At 35.1% G+C, this 22,169-nt stretch overlaps 1 protein-coding gene across 5 annotated transcripts in view; it reads left to right on the plus strand.

Annotated features, from left to right (window-relative positions):
* The window catches only part of USP15 (ubiquitin specific peptidase 15), a 63,557-nt gene that overhangs the window by 16,995 nt on the left and 24,393 nt on the right, over window positions 1-22,169 (plus strand). For 2 of the 5 annotated variants that reach the window (XR_002434593.1, XM_021385045.1), the window contains exons 3-7: window positions 3,174-3,304; window positions 5,992-6,118; window positions 9,468-9,613; window positions 12,025-12,086; window positions 20,496-20,579. Coding sequence is in view for 4 of the 5 variants with exons in the window: in XM_021385045.1 (XP_021240720.1) it covers window positions 3,174-3,304; window positions 5,992-6,118; window positions 9,468-9,613; window positions 12,025-12,086; window positions 20,496-20,579 (550 nt within the window). In the remaining variant the exon portion in view is untranslated. Of the gene's footprint in view, window positions 1-3,173; window positions 3,305-5,991; window positions 6,119-7,405; window positions 7,427-9,467; window positions 9,614-12,024; window positions 12,087-20,495; window positions 20,580-21,539; window positions 21,581-22,169 lie in introns of those variants that run through there. The other 3 variants (XM_021385049.1, XM_021385046.1, XM_021385047.1) reach the window with 3 other exon arrangements.

The raw sequence follows: 22,169 nt of genomic DNA on the forward strand, positions 1-22,169 counted from the left end.
TCTGTGTTTTAATTACAAAGTTCTGACTGACTTTTGCAGTACTGGAGTCAGATTTGTAGACACAGCTCTCAAAATAATTTCACAGATAATTTTTTAAAAAATTAATACTTAGGTCAAATTTTATATTTAATGTTCAGTATTAAAATAACATTAAAACTATAATTACTTTTATATAATATGCAAAATCTAGTGGATACAAAATTTAACATAATTGGTCTTCATCTTTGTAGGCTCAGAAAATGTAGTAGTACTACATAATTTATATATTGCAACGCAGGTGTTTTTATAGCTTTATGGGGGTTATGATGAACTATGACTTCATTCAAAACTTTGCAACTGTAATTCACTTCTTAGTATTTCAAATGTTATGTTACAGGCAATTGTCTTTTTTATAGGATTGTCTTATCAAGTTGCGCTAGTTGTCATTGAGTGCACGTTTCTGACAGTAGTATCAGTGCCTTTGAGAAGATGCTGTGTTGTCGTACATAACTATATGCTCTCTTCCACCCACAGACTTTACTCCACATGAATGACATTTTGTTTTCTAAAACGTGAGGATCTAGATCTTCTGTACATTCTTGTAGTAAATCTTGTGGCGAGGCAGGCATGTTCAGATGACATTCTCAGTTGAAATCAGATATAGCAACTTCCTTTTTATCCTCAGTGAGGCAGCAACAGCTTATTCTTTCTTCTGTGTCAAACCACTTAAAAAAAAAAAAAGGGTGCTTTCTAGATGTGCAACAGCACTGTGCTGAATAATTCATAATTTTCTTAATCTACACATGCGTTCAGATGGTTTAAATTTACTGGAAATATGAAGGGTTATGTTAGGGTTAGCCATGTAAATCCAAAGTCGTGTTAGCCATTTTGCCAAAAATTCATGAAAAAAATTTTCTCTTAATATCATTTTGATACTGCTCACATCCTCTTCAAAATAAGCTCAGCCTTGGGATTTATGAACTTCACTGTGTGGTTATGTATGGTTCTAAAGTGGTGGCTCTGCATTGGAAGCACAACAATGATTATTTCTACCATTTGCTACCAGCTAGAGCAGAATACTAGGACAGGAAGTAAATATCAGATTTATTGACATCGCAGCAGAGGAGCCTGTGTTTGTGTAACCTGGCTTCAGTAGATGAAACAGTATCAGACAACTTCTTGCTTGTAGTAGGTCTTCCATCTTTGCCATCACTATGGATGGAGGAAAACTTAATAAAAAGAAGCTGGAATCATACAGTGCTGTTGAGAATTTGAGATCCTGAAGAGTTTTGAAGTAATCAGGAGCAAACCAGTTAAGCTAAGTGAATTGTTGAAGCTTGTGATTTTTCTTGCTAAAATTGTAACAAATACTTTGACTACTTCTGAAATTCATTATCCGCTCTTCTAAAATATTAATACTCACAACCACCTGGTTGCATTTTAGAGGGTATTGTTGCTGTGTTTTCTTTGTTTACCTCTTCTTTTATGACTTTTATTGGAGAAAAATGCATGCAAACCATACTATAGCCTCTGCTACGCAGAGTCATCTCTTATCTGGATAGATTATATATTACTAAAACAGTATTCTTTTGTCATTTCTGAACTAACTGGTAGCAACGAATAACACACATTCTCAGTTCTTGCACTTTATCTCCTATGCTTTGCTGACATGTGAAGGCATTTAGTTGGAAAGAGGTAGTTGACACCAGTGGTAAGCTAATAGTAAAAGAGTGCTCTGCATCCTTCTTTTCCCATGTCTTCATCATTCTAGTTATTAAAGCAAAAAGCATTGCTTTTTCTATCATACTCTCACAATCCCCTTATGATAACTGAAGGCACAGCACATACAGAAGAGTAGGGAGATTCCAAGAGTCTTGGTAAGCTCGAATCTTCTTTATTCCTCCCACAAGGAAGAGAACACATCTCTTAAACATCTCTTATATGTCCTTAGTGTGTTGTCTTCCTGCGGAAAAGGTAATATGTTAAAGCATATTTATTAAATATTTACACACAAAAATAGTAATTATTGAAGGACCTTTATTTTTTTAATTTGATGCTCAGATAATTTTATTTTCGTTGAAGATACCTTATGCTGTTTCTTAAATCCAGTCATAGGAGATACAAGAGAAGTCCTCTGTGCTTTTCATGTTCATGATACTGAGAGCTGTATTCTTTTCCTTGCAGAAAAATATAGGTAACCGTATTCATTTTTCTTAGAAATATTACTTACAAAATTCCTAGACAAAGTCCAATACCTGAAGCAGTTTGAGGTTTCAGCGTTTCTTTTATTCTCAGTTTTAATTGTGTATTTTCAATAGGTTATTCATATAGGACAATGAAAATACATAAACTGTATACTCATTACAGTCTGTTCTTCATAGACATCTTCATACATAAATAAGCTTGTTATCCTGCTTTGTTCTTTGGAGCTCAGTGTGTGGGTCTCCCTGTTTAATCTTTCCCTAGAGGGGAAAATAGAAATAGAAGCTGGAAATAGAATTTCCCTGGAAATAAAGGGATGCTTGCTGCCCTATAGCTGTGCACTTCCAACTGGAAAGAAAACTGCTGTAACTGTCTGAGGCTTACAGTGGTTCAGATCTGAAATTACTTCTTACACATACAGGATAACTGCTGTGTTACTACTGTAATAAGAATTGCACCTAAGCTAGAAGCGGGCTTCTTATGTGAGAGATGGCCAAGTTGTATTTCTTTCAAGTGCTGCCTCTTTTCCCTATAAAAAATTTGATAGGGACTGTATTTCCAGAGCACATCAGATTCCTTAAGTAGGAGAATCGCACTATGCTGTTTTCCCAGTTTATCCTGGAGTGAATAACTTTGAACTTTGTCTTGATCTGCTGTAGCTACCCATTCCTTCCCTTTTAGTCAAGGATGTGGCAATAGTGTGAAATGAAAGTATTTGTAGTGATTTTGGTGCCAAGTGGGAGGGAAAATGGATTCTCTGAAAGCTGTGTGTGATAGCAAGGTAGGTGCTCATGGTTGGATGGGGAGTTTTCATTTGGATTCATGAGAGCAGGAATTCTGCTGTAATGATTATAACTCACCTAAATAGTTCTGAAAGAGTTTTGCTTTGGACTCAGAAAATATTGTTTGCTATTTACATGAAAAATAATGTTTCTTTAAAAACTCACTTAGCAGAGTTACGGTATTGAAGTAAAAATATTGTTCTCTTGCAGATGGTGATTCTCAGTCTCTCAAAGAACATCTCATTGATGAGCTGGACTACATCCTTTTGCCAACTGAAGGCTGGAATAGGCTAGTTAGCTGGTACACACTAATGGAAGGTCAAGAGCCAATAGCACGCAAGGTACTCTTAAATTTCCCTCTGGGATGAATATGATTCAAACATAGTTCTTCAAATATGTAGGAGTTTCCCAGAAATTCATTAGGAGTTGTGTTTGTTAGAAGGTTTAAAGTCTTGGCCCCTGATACAAATTGTGCTTCAGTTTTGAAAATTGAGAAACAATGTTGCAAAGAATGTAATACTTCACTTCTGGAGATCAGTCCTCTTTTTTCAGGAAGATCTTGCTTTAGAAGCTTTCAAGTCTATTAATGTAAATGATTTTGTAATTAAATATGAAACCTAAAAAGTACATTGACTATACTAGTGAAGAGTCTAGTTCTAATAGTGTTAATGTTGGAGGAGTAATTTGGTAGTTCCTTTCTTTATGAGCATAATCTCTGTACAGCAACTTACTGTGGTAGTATTTTTTCTTGAAGCCAAAATCTTACCTTAACGTAAATAGTCCCTGGTACAGTGGATACTGTGACCTTCCATCATTATCAAACTTGTAAAAATTAACATAACTGTTTGCACCAGAACGTACCATCCTTATTGTTAAGGTGATACAATATTTTACCAATTTATTGATGAGATGATAATTTTTGTTTGGATTGTTTCTTGAGATTTGCCGAATAGTGATTAGGGTTGCATCCTTACTGTAATAATTTACTAAGTTTTAAAATGCATTTGGACACATTTGCCATTTCTAAATTGATCATTAGGACATATTCCTTCTATAACATGTCTCTTTATTTTAATTCCTTAAAAGTTGAAAGAAACTATTATAACTAGAATGCAGTTCACTGCGCTTTTTGGTGTAATAATATAATTTGTTTTTTCCTCCTGTGACATGAATGTGGTCTAAATATATGCTGACCACTTAATTGAAGGGGCAGATTAAGCTATAGAATCAGTTTTATGTCTTCAAGATCCATTTGGTCCGTAAGGGAAACTTGCTTTAACATTCTCTTCAGTACATTAGGAGGCATTCTATTTTACAGAGACAGGGCTGGAATATCTTTTTTTATCTAGTTCTGTGAAAGCTGAAATCTTTTATAATGTCTCTTCTTTAAAGATGTGTGTTATCAACTTGTTACAGTTGTTCCTGAGGATATGTTTCAGTAAAACAAATACTCTTGCATCATTGTGGTAAAGGTTCTGTAATTTTTTGGCCTTTAAAGGGAAATAGGAGAGAGAAAGTATCAGAAGTAGCTTGCATTGTATTTGGAAGAGACTGACTGGAAAAATACGTGCAGTGTAATGAGTGGTCAGGTAGACTGGCATAGATTCATTATCTTCTGCCACTGTGAACAGTACTTGTCATCTGAGATATATATTCCAGTTCTGATGAGTGAGTTTTTCATTGGGATGCTTTTCCCATTTTGTTCACAAGTCTTTCTCCTCTCTGGATTAATGTGTTGGTTATTCTTGTTTTGGGTTTTTTTTGCATACTAGTGGTATGATACTTTTCTTTCATCCTGTTTGCTACAGCAACTTTTTGAAGATGGGGAGGAGGGGAAAGAAGGGTGTTTCTTGAAATGTGAATCTAAATTTATATATTAAATTGATATATATTTAAACTGATATATCATTGTTCTTGTTCTGAGTCAAATAACATTATGAATTTGTTATAGTATATGGTAATACAACTTTGGTATTGTCAATTTTTTTCTCAGAAATGTCTTAGCCACACTGCTCAGTTTTGTTTACTACAACTATTTTGTTACTCTAGCAGCTGAAAATCCTAGTAAGCTGCTGAAGTAAAGACATATTTTTATTTAAATGTCATGGCTGAGTGTCATAACTGAGGCAAACTACTGAACTACAATGGAATTCTTGACTCATTTTTTGTTCCTGTGACACGTGCATACAAGTTATATTTGTACAGTAGATAGCAGATCTCTCCTAGCAAGTAGCTGATGGCTTTTTTTTTTTAACCATATTTGTCAGATGTATCACATATCAGGGTGATGGTTATTTTGGGAACAGTCTACATGACTAAGTACTGCAGTTACACTTGGGAAGATCAAAGGGAAAAACATTTAAGAGGTGACCCTGATTATTTTTTTCTACATTTTAATTTACTTTTTAAGAAATCCTGTACTTTACTAATTTGTAATAGGAGTTACAAAAGTGAACATATAATAAACAACTGTAATGAGTAGCTGAAATTTCAAATAGATGTATTCATTACCAGAGCATAGCTGAAAGATTTGTGGGTCTTCTTTAAATATAAGATCTTCTTAAAAATCACGTATGTGATACCTAGAATTTAATAGCGTGCGTTGTGTTTTTGTTAAGTATTTGTTAACTGTGAAAACTAGTTCTTCATGTTTTGAAGAGACAGCATACATTGAATGTGTCTTGAAATTTTTTAAAAAAAATAGCAACTTTTGGTGCATTTCATCTTCTGTTTAAGCATCTTATCTTGGGATTAAGTATGCTTGTTGGTGATTTCCACTGTACTTAAAACTTTGAAAGTCGTGGTGTTAGTAAACACACATAAGGTATAATCTTGTGAGGAAAATTTTTACTTTTTAGTTTATTGTATTCCTAAAAAGTTATAGGAGAATTTTAGTTCTAGTTTTTGATGTTTATTAAGTGTCCTGTTTTCCCTGAACCTCAGTTTCTTTAAAAGTTCTCAAAACTGTTTTGAAGTGTGTATGCAAAAATGTACTTGGACTGATACTTGATGCCAATCTGTTTTTCAGGTTGTTGAACAGGGTATGTTTGTAAAGCACTGCAAAGTAGAAGTATATCTGACAGAATTAAAGCTTTGTGAAAATGGAAACATGAACAATGTTGTCACACGAAGATTTAGTAAAGCTGATACAATAGGTATGCACAAGCATTCTGAGCAATATATGATTGTCACTTGTTTAAATTGTATTTAGTAATGGGTTCTGAATAAATCTATGTAAAATGATAAATGAGCATTGTAATGATGACAAAGGTTGGGACTAGTCTTGTTTGGATCGAAATTAGAAATTGAACAATTCAGAATATTTAGGATTACTAATACATTAAAGAAATACTTTTTATTTCAATATTTAAGTATCTGTGTTATTTTGATATTTCTATAGATCTACATTTTCCAGAAAGTGAAATGTATGATGATGTTGTTTACTACTTTATTAGATGCCATAGTGCTTTTTCATGGCTTTTGCTGTTTAAGAAATACAATTTTTCACGTGCTTCGATTGATTTTTTTCATTCAATTTTTAGTTAATACATAAAGAAAAGGGTATATTACAAAGCACAAGAATGAATTTGATTTATGAATTAATACCTAAAGCTGATGTACAAAGGTAACCACTGGGCTGTGGGGTGGCAGGCCAGGCACGTTCTCTAGAGTAACTGAATCCTCTATTAAATCCAGATCTTATATTTATTCATAGTTATTTTGCCTGTTTTTTTGAACATTGCGTCATTTTTGAAACCGTATTTACATCATATTTATGTCCCTGAATATAACAGAGCATATATAACACAAAGATATTATTGATCACATAAACTCAGGTTTTTGGTGTATTTGTATGTGTGTATCTGGGATAAGATTCTTACAATGAGTTCTATTTGTGTGATTAGAATTGTGGTTTAGGCCAAGGGCAGAAAGTCAAGTCCAACCATTACTGTTCACTGCTTGACAGCAGGGGTAGTCTTTCCAGATTTTACTTGTAGTGACATACTTGCTACCTTTCAGTATTTTGCAGAACGCACACCATAAAAACAGAATAATTTTCCCTTGTTAGATTTTAGTCTTAAAGTTAAATGGATAATCAGCTGCTTGTAATGGAATAAAAACTTAGGAATTGTGAAATCTGTCCTTTAAACAAGGCTTCAATGTTGTATGTTAATTGTCCTTTTTGGGATCTGTTCTAACTTGGCAAGATGTACCTCATTAGACACTAAGCAAACCTAGTAGCTTAGATAAACCAGTTTTATGTTATTCAACATAATATTTACCAAATTCAAGCTATTTTTTAGCCATATTGAATTAAATTGTATCATTGGAATTATAGATTATATATGAATTTCTGTTTTTTCTTTCTCTAATCAGATGCAGAATGAATGTTACTTGGATATACATTCATTTTTATTCTTAGCATAGAAAGAATGATAATTATGAGAACATTCTCGTGAAAGGTAATAAGAAGCAGACTCACTGGCAACCCCGTTCTGGACACTGGCCTTAATTGCTTTTTGGAGTTGTGGACAAGATTCTCTTGGAAGCCTTAAAAACATGTTCTTTCTGAAGCTAAATCTTCTTATGCAGAACAGCAAACTGTGCCATCCTAGCCAGGACATCCAAAAGAGTTTACATGACAGAAAAAGAGCTAGAAAATTAGATACGATTTTTTGAGTGAAAGAATAACTGATTCCTGGAATTTTTCTCTTACCATCCCTTAAGTCGGTATCAATTCCACTGAGGTGAATGGATGTACTGTGCTTAGATCTATTCAGGAAGTTTTAATGTCTCTACCCATTATCATTACTTACAGTATTCATTACCCTCAAGAGGTCAGGACAAGACCTTCCTTAATTTAAATATACAGAGGAGGTTTTTGAGAACAGTAAACATTCTAAGCGTAATCTAATATTCACTAACCAATCTTCAAGCATGTGTTACTCCTGGAATTGCTTTGCTTTTCTGCACAAGTAGAAGCTAAGCTAAGTTAGTTTGAGGTAGAGAAAAGAAATAATTACAGAGGACAGACCTAATAATGACAGAATATACAATATGCGTCAGACTGTGCATGTTTAAATGTATTGTGTTCATATTTATACTTGAACAGGCGCACTCATTTTAGATTATAAATCAACAATTCAGTGATAGTTGCTGGAGGAGCAGGGATTAGGATTTTTAAGTTGAAATTGTTTAAGCTCTTAGGAAGTTATAAAAGAACCTTAGTTTCACAGTCTAAAAGCAGCATAATAGCCAAGTCTTCCCAGAGTCTTGGTCATAGTATGCATTGTACAGTCATCTGATAGGATTGATGATTCCTGTTCCATAATAGTTCTGTAAAGGAAATGGGAATAGGAGATGTTAATTTAGTACTTTCTAAGAACAAAAGCTGAAATGCTCAAATATTTAACTTTCATGGTTATTAGTAAGTTAATGAAAAAATATCTTCTGTAAATTCCCTTTTTTTTTTAGTGAAAGCGATTAATCTAGATTTTTTTAAGACTGTGCCAACTAGATTCATGCTCGTATTCAAGTATAGTTATTTGAAATCATTGGTTGAGAACTGATTCAGATGGAAAAAAGGATTAAAAAAAAAAGCAACTCAAGCTTTGTTTATAGTACAGGGCAAGGAGTATTCTAGTGTTTCAACACTCATGTTTTTATCCTGAGAATTCAGAGGGACATCTTTCAAAGAGCTTACGTTGCTCAAGTTTATAACAGTGTTTTCAGTGATCATCAGGAAGACAGCTGTACTTTTCGTGACTCCTGTTTTGTTTTCTCTGCACATCTTCATTCAAATTAAAGAATTTTCATAAATTTCACTTTTACATAAAGCAAATGGAGTTAATTATTTAAATTCCATGTGTAAGCAATAGCTAGACTACCTCAAAATTATGTTTCTGGCAAATAGAGCAGGAGCTGGTAGACCTTTTTATGTTAAATATTTCAGGGACATTAAATCTTTTATGATCCTTCTAGAAAATATTTCTGTATTTCAGTTTTACAGAGTAGTGTTTAATTTCTGTGAGTGCATATGTTGAACTTAGTGCTAATTGCACTGGGACATGGGTAGTAGGAGGTTAAAAAACAGTGGGATTGAGAAAGGAACCAAATGACTTGCCCTTCTTGCCCCTAGTTTATTGCCAGTTTCACTTCTAATCATTCTCTGTCTACCCACGCTCCTGTGTTACCACGCTTTGGAAAATGAGTAGACAGGTATCTAGCGTAGCTCCTGTCATCTCTTATGCTCTTATGTATTTGGACTACTTTGCTGGGAGATTCAGGAGGAAATAAAATACGCCTCTGACTATTTCCATCTTAAGGGCATGCCAGCTAGCAACTTCGTGCTTTTGTTACTGCATGATGCAGTTGTATGACCATTTCTAGAGTTTGATCCATATTTTGAATATAAGAAAGGGCTATTGATTCTGATGTTTTATTCAGTCGTACGATGTTTGTCTAGATAAATGCTAATGTTCTGTTTTCTCCTTTTCAAAACAGATACAATTGAAAAAGAGATAAGAAAAATCTTCAATATTCCAGGTGAAAAAGAGACCAGATTGTGGAACAAATACATGAGTAATACTTTTGAACCTTTGAATAAACCAGATAGTACCATACAAGATGCTGGTTTATACCAGGGACAGGTACTGTGTAATACCATTTATTTTGTTTTTTTAATACATGTTTATTTTTTGCCCATGAAGCTATAGCCGTACCCAGTGTATTTTCCATATTTTAAAAGTCCTTGTAGATTGTGTTAAGGATAGAGTATTTTGTTTAAACAAACAAAAATAAAAGTCACTTCTGATTCTATTTTCATCATTAAATATGAATTTACTAGTGAATTATAAATAAATGATTGTAACATTGCTGACTTGAATTTGGCAAAACCTGAAATAAGCAATATTCCAAAGATCTGGGATACGTTTCTGTAATGAAACCTAACTTTATTAAAAAAAAAAAAAGTTGTCTAAAAGAATATGAAAATAAAAGACTCAAATTTCAGTGTCCAGATTTCAAAAAGAAAGAAAAAATAAAAATATTCCAGGGAGAAAAGAGCTCAAAAACCTGCTTTTGCATGAGAGTGCATCATCACTTATAAATACCTTTGTCGGAAGATTATTTGCAAGGTAGTTTTTTTAACTATACAATTGAGAATAAACTATAAAAATTTAAATGTGAACTGATTGAACAATTTCATCATTGGAATAACTTTTCAGATTGCGTTGATTCATTGCTCTTCAAATCAAGCTGGATTTTTTTCAACAGTTGTATGTCATACTGTTATGCTGCAAATAAGAACGAATAAAGTTTGATGGCAGTAATTGTAGGCAAGATTTGATTAAAATATTTCCTTTTTCTTTGAAATACTTGACTTTAGCTTACTTAACAACAGTGTTTATGTTGTGCTTCAGTTTTCTTTTATGGCATGGAAGGTGAGTAAACAGTGCACAAAAATAACAGCTTGAACTATTGTGCCCTTTAACTTCAGTTAAAGCCTCACATAGTTTATTTTCATAATGCACAGGTCCTGCTGTAAGGGCCTGTATCTCCCATAAAAGATTCATGTCAAAGGTCTATCTTGCAGATTGCCTCTATCCCAGTGAAACATGAACTGTGAAGCGTGCATGGTCTAATGTAGCCATAAAAAGATCTGCTGGTGACATCTGTACTCTAAGAAAAACAAATATTGTTCAAAACAGTTTAACCATGGTTTCTGAAAATGCTAAATGTCACAGTAGAGCATGTGTATTTGGGTCGGTTGTACTTCCTGATACACGAGGTTGTTATTTTTCTCATCAAGACTCCTAATTTAGTGATAGTTATTCTATTAGTCTATCTAGTCTAATAGTTACTTTTTACCGTGTAATTCTAAACTATCTGTGTGATTGGTGAGTGAATTACTGTTTTGATTTCTGAAGTGAGGCTTTAAGGATTCCATTGAACTCATACATCTGCATCTTCCTTTTATTTAGTAGTCTCTGAAAACCAGTGAAAGGAAGAATGGGAGAATGTTTTACAGTATTCAAGACCCAAAATAGTAAACCACTATTTTCCAGGCAGAAAACTTTGTGATAGAAAGCTGGTTTTCAATGGTTTTCTTAGTGTATGCAGACTGAAAATGTGATTTCATCTTCAGGAGACAGCATGATTTATGTAAGATTCTGAGGACAAGTGTGTACACGAATATGTGTGTTATAGTATGTGTCTGTGTAGACACACAAAAGTATAGCATGTAGTTAGCATCCTGAAACATTAGTTCACGATTACATGGAATTATTTGTACTTGAAAGTAGGAGTTAGTTTCAGTTCAGATATTAGAATCTAGTTGCCATTTCAGATGATCTAGGCTATCCCAGCTGTCAAACCAGTAAGGCGTGAGCTTTTTGTGGGTCCTGTGTCATATCTGCCAGCATAGGGCAGATATCTCAAATACCCAAAGGCGTTTCAAATGACACTTGCCTGTGTTTAGGACTGAGTGTTCTGTTCTCCCATTTATACCAATAACAACTTGAATTAAATGAATTTCATTAGCCAACTCTCCATTTGGAAAATTAATATCAGACACATTGATGATTAGAATATGTTTCTGTTTAAAAAAAGAACAAAACCAGGGAGCTATGATTTTGAGGATGTCAAGGCAGAAAATGTTTCTTTTTTTTATTATTATTTCCTACCTACCTTGGTTGTGTGTTGGGCAACATTTGTTCAGGAATACCCATTTCTTAACAGCACTGTTGTATAGACAAGATTTCTATAGATTCGTAGATTCTGTTTTGGCAAGTGGTTATCTGATCTCTTTAAGAGGTAAGATCTTATCACTTTACTCACAGGTTGTTGAGGCCCAAAGTTGCACAAATCAAGGTTTGGCCAGAAAAATGAATAGAGAATGAGGAAAGGTGCATTCTAATTGAAAAGAATATCAATTGAACCTCAGAGAGTAGTAACTTAAACATCAGTCTTTTCTGTCTCCATCCCACATAAGCAAATCCATTAAAAACACCGGAAAGTACTGTTATTATTTTGGTATTCTTATTATGGTTTTTTGTGGTAGGTACTGGTAATAGAACAGAAGAATGAGGATGGAACGTGGCCAAGAGGTTCTTCAACTCCTAAGTAAGTCGCAAGTTTGTCATATTGTTCACTATAGCTTAACTATCCTCTCATGTTATTTTCCTTTAAAACACAGTTGTTTTTTCTTTCTGTTCTGAATATTGTCATTTATATATTTTATCTCAATAAATGCAGAATATTGTATCTGTTGTAAGTGCTGCACAGTGTAGAACATAATATAAAAATGGTGATTTCCTGCATGTTTGTTGCACAGTTTTTGTGCCTTTGGCCAGTGATATACTTTTTCCTGTTTAAAAATAGAAGAAAATCTTTAGTAGGAAACTGTAAAACTTAGCTTACTTTAGATTTCTGTTTTAAGTGTATTTGATAGGAAAACATAGATACGTGCATTTCATCAGTATATTTGAATGTTTTTGTGAATAGCTTTTCCTTTTATCTGCAGAGCACATAGTATTTACACATAAACATTATTAAACTGTCTTGTGTTGCCAGGATGTTCTTTTGTTCTTTGTTGGGCTGTTGTCAGTTTACAGAGTATGATGTTATTTTTCTGTTCTTCCTGCTGCCATTATGAGCAGCACTGACATAATGGAAAGGGAGCAAGGGAGCGTGGTTTATTTTCTTTCATTTAGTTGGATATTTTTTTCAGTAGTGTTTCTAGAATCTAAATCATATTCTCCAGCATACACAAGGGTTTTGAAGAACAATTGGAACTACTAGTAAACTTACATATCAGCCTTACATATTTGTTAACTGTTTTTTTTCCCCTTTGGCAGATTCTTGAGCATGTCTTTCATTTAAATGTTCTAAGTTCCTCTTACTTCTTTTGTTATTTTGAATTAATGCAATGAGATTTCGTGTTGCTTAAGATATATTTGTAGTATAGTTGCTTATCATTTGAAAGATAGAGATTTTTAATCTTTTTGACATTTCATCTCAAACATTTTTATTAGGAGCAATAGGAGCAACAGGTTATATTAAGTTGTTTAATGAAGTCTGAGCTGTTCAAGTTAAGCTTAATATGAACAGTTTAATCTTACTTAGCAAGATGTTATGACAAAAAGCAAATTGAAATTGTGGAGCAGCCAAAAGAATGGCATGCCAAATACATGGAAATGTAATCTCTGACCTTAAAAAGCATCCAGTTGAATTTTGTATGTAGATTTTGAAGTTTAAAAGGATTTAGATAATGCCATGGCTTTTTTTTTTTTTTTGTAAGCTTTGGTAGGAAGACATCCCTACCATCCTGCCATCTTTTTACTCCACTTTATGGAAAACATTGAGAAATTTCATATAAATTGAAGTATATCACCTGAAAAATGTTTGATCTGGGGACAATTAAAATGACAATAGAAAGTTCTGGTGTCAGAGAAGGTTTGTTTAAAAAAAAAAAATTCAGACAATGAGGATAAATAGTTTCAATATGAAGTTATTTTTTTGCCGTTGGCAGCTATCAGAAACGTTGATTGAAATTTCATATTGAAATTCAAAATGTTTGCAAAATTTAGTAGATTCACGTAGAAGCTATAAACAAGCATTAATGGGGCCAGATTTTTACATCTATGTAAAACCTTGTGAAAAGTCTAATGAGTCATAAGGGGGGTAAGAATATATTGCACTTCTTTTGAATCTCCTATATAAGATACACCATTAGTACGTCATTGCTACCAGTGTATACCCACACACCTTCCTATGGTCATGTCATTGTTTACACACATTGCACTGGCAGCTGAGAGTAGCCGTTTGCAGTACACTTTTTAGAAGAGTAAAAACTGTAAATGTATTCTGAGGCTAGAGGATAAAATGCCATATTTTAAAAGATCGAAATATAGATTACTAGAAAGTATGAACAATTTGTAATGCTTGAAAAGCCGAGGATTATTTCAGAACATCAGCTAAGCTTTTCCTAGAATTGCATAATAGTTGAGGTTGGAAGGCAAGTTTGGAGATTGTCTAATCCAAACTACCTATTCAAAGAAAGATCACCTAAAGTAAGCTGCTTGAGAAATGCCACATTCCACAGCCTCCTTGGGCAACCTGTTTCATTGTTTAGAGACCCACACTATAAAAAATGAAAAAAAACAAATATGGAATTGCCTGTGCTTCAGTTTTTGCCCTGTCCTTTCAATGGGCACCAATGGTGTTTCTATACCACTAGGTATTTATACTCATTGCCAAGATCTCCCTGGAGCAGTTCCATCTGCCTAAGCCTCTCTAGACTGAACAGTCCCTGCTCTGTCCTCACAGGTCAGATGCTCCAGTTCCTTAATCATCTTTGTCGCCTTTCACTGGACTTGATCCAGTATTTCCATGCCCTCCTGTACTGGGTAGCCCAGGACTGAACCCTGCACTTTATGTCTCATCAGAATGAAGTGCCAAGAAAAGGGGTGTAAGACTCACCTCCCTCAGCGTGCTGGCATCTGAATGCAGCCCTGGAAGCTGTTGACCACCTTTGCCAAGCTGTCTTCCAACTTGTCAGCCTTCATTTTTATCCCAGTGTGTAGTGGTCCCTGGGGCTATTCCTGCCCAAGTGCATGACTTCGCATTTCCTTTTATCAACTAGATGAGGTTCCTGTCTGCCCAGATGCTTAGATCATAGAACTGTAGAATCATAGAATTGCTCAGGTTGGAAAAGACCTTCAAGATCATTGAGTCCAGCCGCAACCTAACCATACTACCCTAACTCTAACAACTCCGCCACTAAATCATGTCCCTGAGCACCACATCCAAACGGTTTTTGAACACACTCAGGGATGGTGACTCAACCACCTCCCTGGGGAGCCTGTTCCAGTGCTTAACAACCCTTTCTGTAAGGAATTTTTTCCTGATATCTAACCTAAACCTCCCCTGGCACAACTTGAGGCTGTTTCCCCTTGTCCTATCACCTGTCACCACTGAGAAGAGACCAATCCCACTCTCGCTGCAATTACTTTTCAGGTTTTTGAAGAGAGCAATAAAGTCTCCCTTCAGCCTTCTCTTCTCCAGATTAAACAGCCCCAGTACCTTCAGTCTCTCCTCGTAGGGCGTATTCTTCCAACCCTTCACAAGCTTTGTTGCCTTTCCTTGGACCTGCTCCAGCACCTCAGTGTATCTGTTTCTGTATTGAGATGCTAAAACTGAACACAGTACTCGAGGTGGGGCCTCACCAGTGCCGAGTACAGGGGCAGGATGACTTCACTAGTCCTGCTCACCACACCATTCCTGATCCAAGCCAGGATGCCATTGGCCTTCTTGGCCACCTGGGTACACTGCTGGCTCATATTCAGCCAACTGTCCATCAGCACACCAAGGTCCCTTTCTGTCAGGCAGCTTTCCAGCCACTCCTTCCCAAGCCTGTAGGGTTGCCTGGGGTTGTTGTGACCAAAATGCAGAACCTGATGCTTGGCCTTATTGAAACTCATACAGTGTACCTTGATCCAGTCTATCCAGGTCCCTCTGTAGTGCCTTTCTACCCTCTGGCAGATTGATACTCCTTCCCAACTTGGTGTTGTCTGCAAACTTACTGAGGGTGCACTCAATCCCCTCATCAAGATCATTGATAAAGATGTTGAATAGGAGCGGCCCCAGTACTGAGCCCTGGGGGACACCTCTCGTGACTGGCTGCCAACTGGATTTAACTCCATTGACCACAACTCTCTGGGCCCAGCCATCCAGCCAGTGTTTCACCCAGCAGAGTGTATGCCCATCCAAACCATGGGCAGCCAGCTTCTCAGTGAGGATGCTGTGGGGGACAGTGTCAAAGGCCTTACTGAAGTCCAGGTAGACCACATAGTCAGCCTTACCTTCATCCACTAAGTGGGTCACTTTGTCATAGGACAAAATCAGGTTTGTCAAACAGGATCTACTGTTTATGAACCCATGCTGACTGGGCCTGATCCCTTGGTTGACCTTTAATTGATCCATGATGACTCTTGTGATTATCCGTTCCATAACTTTCCCTGGCACCAAGGTGAGACTGATAGGTCTGTAGCTACCAGGATCATCTTTCCGGCCCTTTCTGAAGATGGGAGTCACATTTGCCAGTTTCCAGTCCACTAGGACACCCCCGGTTAGCCAGGACTGTCGAAAGATGATGGAGAGTGGCTTGGCAACCACATCCGCCAACTGCCTCAGCACTCTAGGGTGCAGTCCATCTGGCTCCGTGGACTTGCAAGTGTCCAGCTTTCAGAGCAGGTCCAAATCCTTCTCATCATGGATTATGAAGGGCCTGTTCTGTTCCCCATCCATATCTACCAGCACAAGGGACTGTGTGCCCCTGGAGCAACTAGTCTTACTACTAGAGATTGAGGCAAAGAAGGCATTAAGTGCCTCAGCGTTATCCTGATCCCTTGTCACCATGTTGCCCTCTGCGTCCAACAAGGGATGGAGATTCTCCCTAGCCCTCCTCTTACTGTTGATGTATTTATAGAAATATTTATTGTTGTCTATTGTTTTGCACATTTTCCCTGCCTCTTTCTTGGTATCAGAAGCATAACAGCAATCTTTAATTTGATTGCTTCATTTGTCATCTTTTCTACCACTTACATGTTATGAACGAAGGCAGAGTTTTTTTAATGAGAAACATGTTAAAGGTGTGATCGTCTCTTCTGCAGCGAGAGAAGAAAAAATTTACTTTGAAAGTGGCAAAATTTGACATCAGTATAGAGAACACCTTTGAAAATAATGCCATTTTTCTCGTAACAGTAATGAACTGGTAAAAAAAATAATAAAAAAAAATTGAAAATCTTTCTTATTAGCATACCAAAACTATTGTTTTTTTCTTCTAAGGAAACTTGGAGGAAATTATTTCAGTTTTTACGTCCTTTGTGCAGTTGAGAATTTCAGCCCTGTGTTCAAACTTGTCAGTGCTTAAATCCATGTTGTATGCTGTTCTTCTAACTTCAGAATTTACATCGTTTAGGAAGTAATTGCAACATCTCCTGTAAATTAAGTAAATCCTCTAAATTCCACTGATACCTGCTATTGTCTCATTTTAACACTGATTTCAATTCTTTTTTGTCTGGAAGTATGTGAATATGATGTACAGAGTCAGTCTTCTGTCATGGGAATAGCTAGATTTTGGCCCTCCAAGAGGTTCTATTTATATCAACTGTTTATATCAGCTACTGAGATTTTTGTTGCTCAAGAACCTTGGCTTCTGTGAAACTGTTTCTGGGGAGCTAAGAGTGACTTCTCCTCGAATGTCTTCACTGTCATCTGCTCCCAAAATAGCTATTACTCAGCATTAATGGATAGTTCTGCAGAAAATTGTGTTATACTAACTTTGCAAATTTGTATCATTCTGCAGGAGATTATCCCGCAGGTGTGGGTGGGAGGAACTATTTGAATGGTTTATTGTCATGAAGAGTATGTTTTAAACTACGAAAACAAAAATCTAAGGCTGTAGTTCGCATAACTGAAGCAAACGTTACAAAAAATCAAATTATTTATGTTCAGGGAAATACTCTGTAACAATTAAAATTGTAATACAATCTGTGATCCCAAAACTTGAGAGAAGGAGAAGAAAGGAACTCAAGTTGTGAAGTTCTATGAGGTTCTGAATGAATAATGAGAACAAGCTTTCCCTATTAGTTTTCTGTTTAGAAGCTGTTTATGTGTGAATTTATATAAAGGCAAGTTAGATGAAAATACAAAGATACTGTTAACTAGAATCTTATCTTCTTCTGATTTTAGGAAGGTATTGTTCACTGTTTTCTTAGGGAACTTAAAAATTAAATTAAGTCCTTTAGTTTCTTCAAAAATGCTTCTTACTGGATGATCTCTAGAGGTCCCTTCCAGCCTCTCCAATTCTGTGATTCTGTGATTTCCTGCACCCTTTGTCACTAGGGTCTCTGCCTTATTTAGGGGTGGCCTATGCTTTCTCTTGTCATCTTTTGCTGTTTGTATACTTCTTGAATCTTTCTTGTTGCCCTTCATGTCACTTGCCAGGTTTAACACCAGGTAGGTGTTAGGTATTTGCATGTCCCTTGTTCAAGTGTGTAGCTACATTTGTACATCCTACTGACAAGAATATGGTTAGTATCTGCATTATAGCCTATAATATTTTATATCAATTATAAATTATGAATCTTCTTATATTATAATTTATTACCCTGGTGCTCAGTCTGTGTTGAGAATGGAGAAATAAGGGGGCTATTTGTTCTGTGTCATAGAATATCTCAAGTTACAAGGGACCTACAGGGATCACTGAGTATTATATTAAATCCTAGTTCCAGTTCTTGAGTTTTAGTCTTGTATTTTGGTTTCTCTAGTCACCGTCAACATTCTAGTCAAAACTGTAGTCTTTTGTGCATATTGAACAGAAATTCAGAGCAAAATTGCTCATTGTTTTTACTACCCAGAATCTTTCTGGTAGCTTGTCGATGGGAAAGAATGTAGTCTGGATTCAGTTGTCCCTCAATATGGATAAAAGAGCATTCTTGTACAATTTTAAGTTCAATAGTCAGCTATATCACTATATTAAATAGATATCTATGAAGTTTTGAGATAGGGATGTCGAACATTAGTCGTACTTCTCATTTATGTTTCTGGTTAATGAGATGAAGTACTGAAAAAATGCTGCTTTTCTTTTGCAACAAGGTGATGCTAGGTTAAAAAAAAAAGTAGACTAAGATTTTGGAGTTAGTTGTTATATTGTTAGATGCTTTTGGTAGTTGTTTTTGTACGATGTTGAAGAAGTGAAGGCAGGGCAATACTTTGAGCGTTAGCACTTACTGTCCATTCAATGTCTTTTGTTATCCTTGTTTTCATTTTCTTTTTAATAATGGGAGAATTTCTGCCAGTGTGGTTAGCAAAGTTTTTCCACAAGTACTGAAACGTACTAGATGCTCTTAAGGAGTTATGAATGAATGATGTTAATCTTTGTACACAGGATTTGGTAATGTAAGCAGAGAGAAAGGCTGCACACCTCAGAGTTGTAGGAATTTCTTATGGTTTTACATATCATTATTGCTTGCTATTTGATAGCGTATGCTGAGTTTTAAGTAGTTATTTTGTCATACAGGCAGCCGCGCATGAGAGCAAGGAGTAAAACTACTGATTGTTCTCTAAGGAGCAGATTAACTTATTTTTGTTGAAAGACATATCTTTTCTTGTAGCTTTTTCTGGTTTCTTTGAATTGTGAGACAGCAGCTATTATACATCAAGTTTGGAGTTTTAAAACAATATTGCAGTTGAATTTGTCTTAAGTTATATAAAAGCTTCAGATTTGTTTTGAAAATTTAATTTCCATTCAAAACAATTCCATTCAAATAGCTTCTTTAAAAATAGTGAATGTGCATAATTTAACTTGTCTTGAATTCAAGTTAACTTGAACTAATAAATTCAATTTTTTGTCTCTCTTGTGGACATGTCTGTGTACGTTCTTTAAAGATATTGATCAAAGAGGATTTAGGCTGATAAATAAATTACGCAGGAAAGCTGTTCAGTAAAATTTTCTTAGCATGACAAAACATCTTTTCTTTTGGAAAACATTTATTAATAAAAAGTTTAAAATTAATGTGAAAATACACTAGGAAAAATTCCCAGTGTAAAAATGTCTGTCTCTTTGCAGAGTTTAGTGCTTGTAATGTGCTTAAAATATCACGAGCATACAAAATTTCATGTCTTAATATTGTGAGATGTATTTCAAAGCTTCGCAAGGACAGCTGGAGCTTTTTCTAACCCAGCTGGATTGCATAGAGCCCACAAAAAAAAAAACACAAAAGCATGAAAATGCCTAAAAATCATTGAGTATTCGTAGCTTTTCACATGGTTTTCTGTAAGATGTAGAGAAGAAGAGAAAGGAAAAGAAAAAACAGCAAGATTTCTGTATATTGTGTACATTACAGTAAAAGGATCTTTAGGATTGAAATATTCATTATTCTTATGTTTAAGAAGAGCCTTAAGCAATGGGGATGAATGATAATGCCCTTACTTCTGGCTGAAGAGGTTTTAAAATTTGTTTAATATTCTGCATTATATACTGGAATTCTTTTAACAATGTTAATGAAACCATTCCATTATGATTGTCTTATGCTGCTATTAAACTAATATTGGAGTACGTGTCTTAATCATTTTTGTATCACGTCTCAACATCCATTTATAGTTAACTGAAAAAAACAGTACGATTTTCATGTTAGATTTGCATTCTAGGTTGTAGAACATTGAAATACCTGTTGTCTTACTATAAACTGAAAGCAGGTTTTTTTTTAGCACAGTGGTCCGTGATTTTTTTTTTGTCTCCTTGCTTCTTATTTTTAGTAGCACTCAGTATTCCTTCAACATGATATGAAACTATTGTGAAGCATTCTGAGAGCTTGCATGTCTTGGGTATTTTCAGTGCTTTGCCCTTTCTTAAAAAGTATTTATTTTCCATGCTTGTTTATATGCATTGTTCTTTTGTTAGCTTTCTTTCAAGGTTTTCAATATCTCAGAATTTTTATCTAATTTACCATTTTCATATTTTTAAAGGTCCCCAGGTGCATCCAATTTTTCAACTTTACCAAAGATCTCTCCATCTCTATCAAATAATTATAACAACATGAACAACAGAAAGTAAGCAATATATCTTAAAAACTTTAATTGAATCACCCCAGTGTGACATAAACAAATTTCCATGTTACCTAGCTTAAGGATTTTGATATGTTTTGTCAGTATTTGGATGATTAATTGTTACTGATCACTATTTTATAGTATAGGTGTTGTCAAACATGATAGCAGAAAATGAAACTCAGTTCAAAACGGTTGGTAACTCCTAGTATTCATATGCTATAAAAACACCATTGAGCACTGTAAGAAAATATAGAAGGACTTTATTTTTTGGCATGATAAACTCTAAATACATTAATATACTGTCTGATTTTACATTTGCAACAAAAAAGTATAAACTACTTTTCCTGAGTTGCTGATGCTAAAGTATTATAGCAGTATATATGAAAGCACATACTGGTTTAAGACCACAACAGATGAATTGTTTTAGCTATGATGATTGCCATCATAGTGATTATAGCCACTGACTAACTGTTAGCAACATAACATTCGTGTCTTAGTGCTAGGAGACTTGGGAGAGATCAGTTTGATTGATGTGCTTGAGCATTACCATGAGCAGAGGCTTAGCAAAAGAAACTTCTCACTTTTAAGGGCTTTATCCTTTATATGGCGACTTACAAGTTATGTAAAGATTGCAGTTAGACTTTAGAAGAAGAGCTTCTGTATTCCAGTGACCAGCTTTGGGTGTTGTCTTTTGATATGCGACACAACTGTAAAAGTTGGTGAATATAGAAGAGCATGGAATTATTTGACTTCAACAGACACTAGGTTGAGCACCTTTGAAGTATTTGAAGCCATAAAGCACCCATCTCTCATGCAAACTGGGGGAAAATTAAAGAGCCTTATTCTTACAATTCACTCAAATCTGAAATATTTTTCCAAACGTGTGTTTTATGATCAAACATGAAGATGTTAAATATTAAAAAGGTGATATAAATATTAAATATCTTATACAATATCTTCCAGTTAAATACTGCATTTATCAGAAGTGATTTTTCGTAAGGGGTGAACTGTCACTTGTGCTTCCACCAATTGTGAGTAACCCCAACTCTCACTGTTAAAACAGTTGAAATCCATGTGTTTAACTGCAGTCTATTGTACTCTGTGTGTGAATGTGTAGTAAATAATAAGTATTTTGTATCTATTGTTGTATGAAAAATTACTTGACTAGAGCTGAGCCTCTAGCTGAGAACTAATCTCTCTTCCCCCATTGCTTATGCAAAAGACAGTTGTAATGCCAAAAGCAAAGCTTAGCAGACACTGTTTCCCAGTGAGCACCCATTTTAAGGAGTCAGCAAGTTTTTTTTTTTTCTTTCTATCCGTAATGCTAGCATCTCTCTAATGATGCTATAGATATTTTTAAGAAGCACTTTTGAAACATGTTGCTAGCTCTTGCAGCTTTTAAAGACAATTTCCTCAGCTGATTTTTTAATTTATGGTTTCTTCTGAAGCCAAAATGGAAGCTTTTGGAAGTTAGGATAAAATTTTGGGGTGGTTTTTGTTGGTTTTGTTTTTTAAATTTGAGGATTTTCAACAGAAATACTTGCGTCGAAGGAGGTGATACAGAATTCAGATTTGTTAAGGAATTGATCGTTT

Source organism: Numida meleagris, chromosome 1 (assembly GCF_002078875.1).
Source record: "Numida meleagris isolate 19003 breed g44 Domestic line chromosome 1, NumMel1.0, whole genome shotgun sequence".
Taxonomy (NCBI): domain Eukaryota; kingdom Metazoa; phylum Chordata; class Aves; order Galliformes; family Numididae; genus Numida; species Numida meleagris.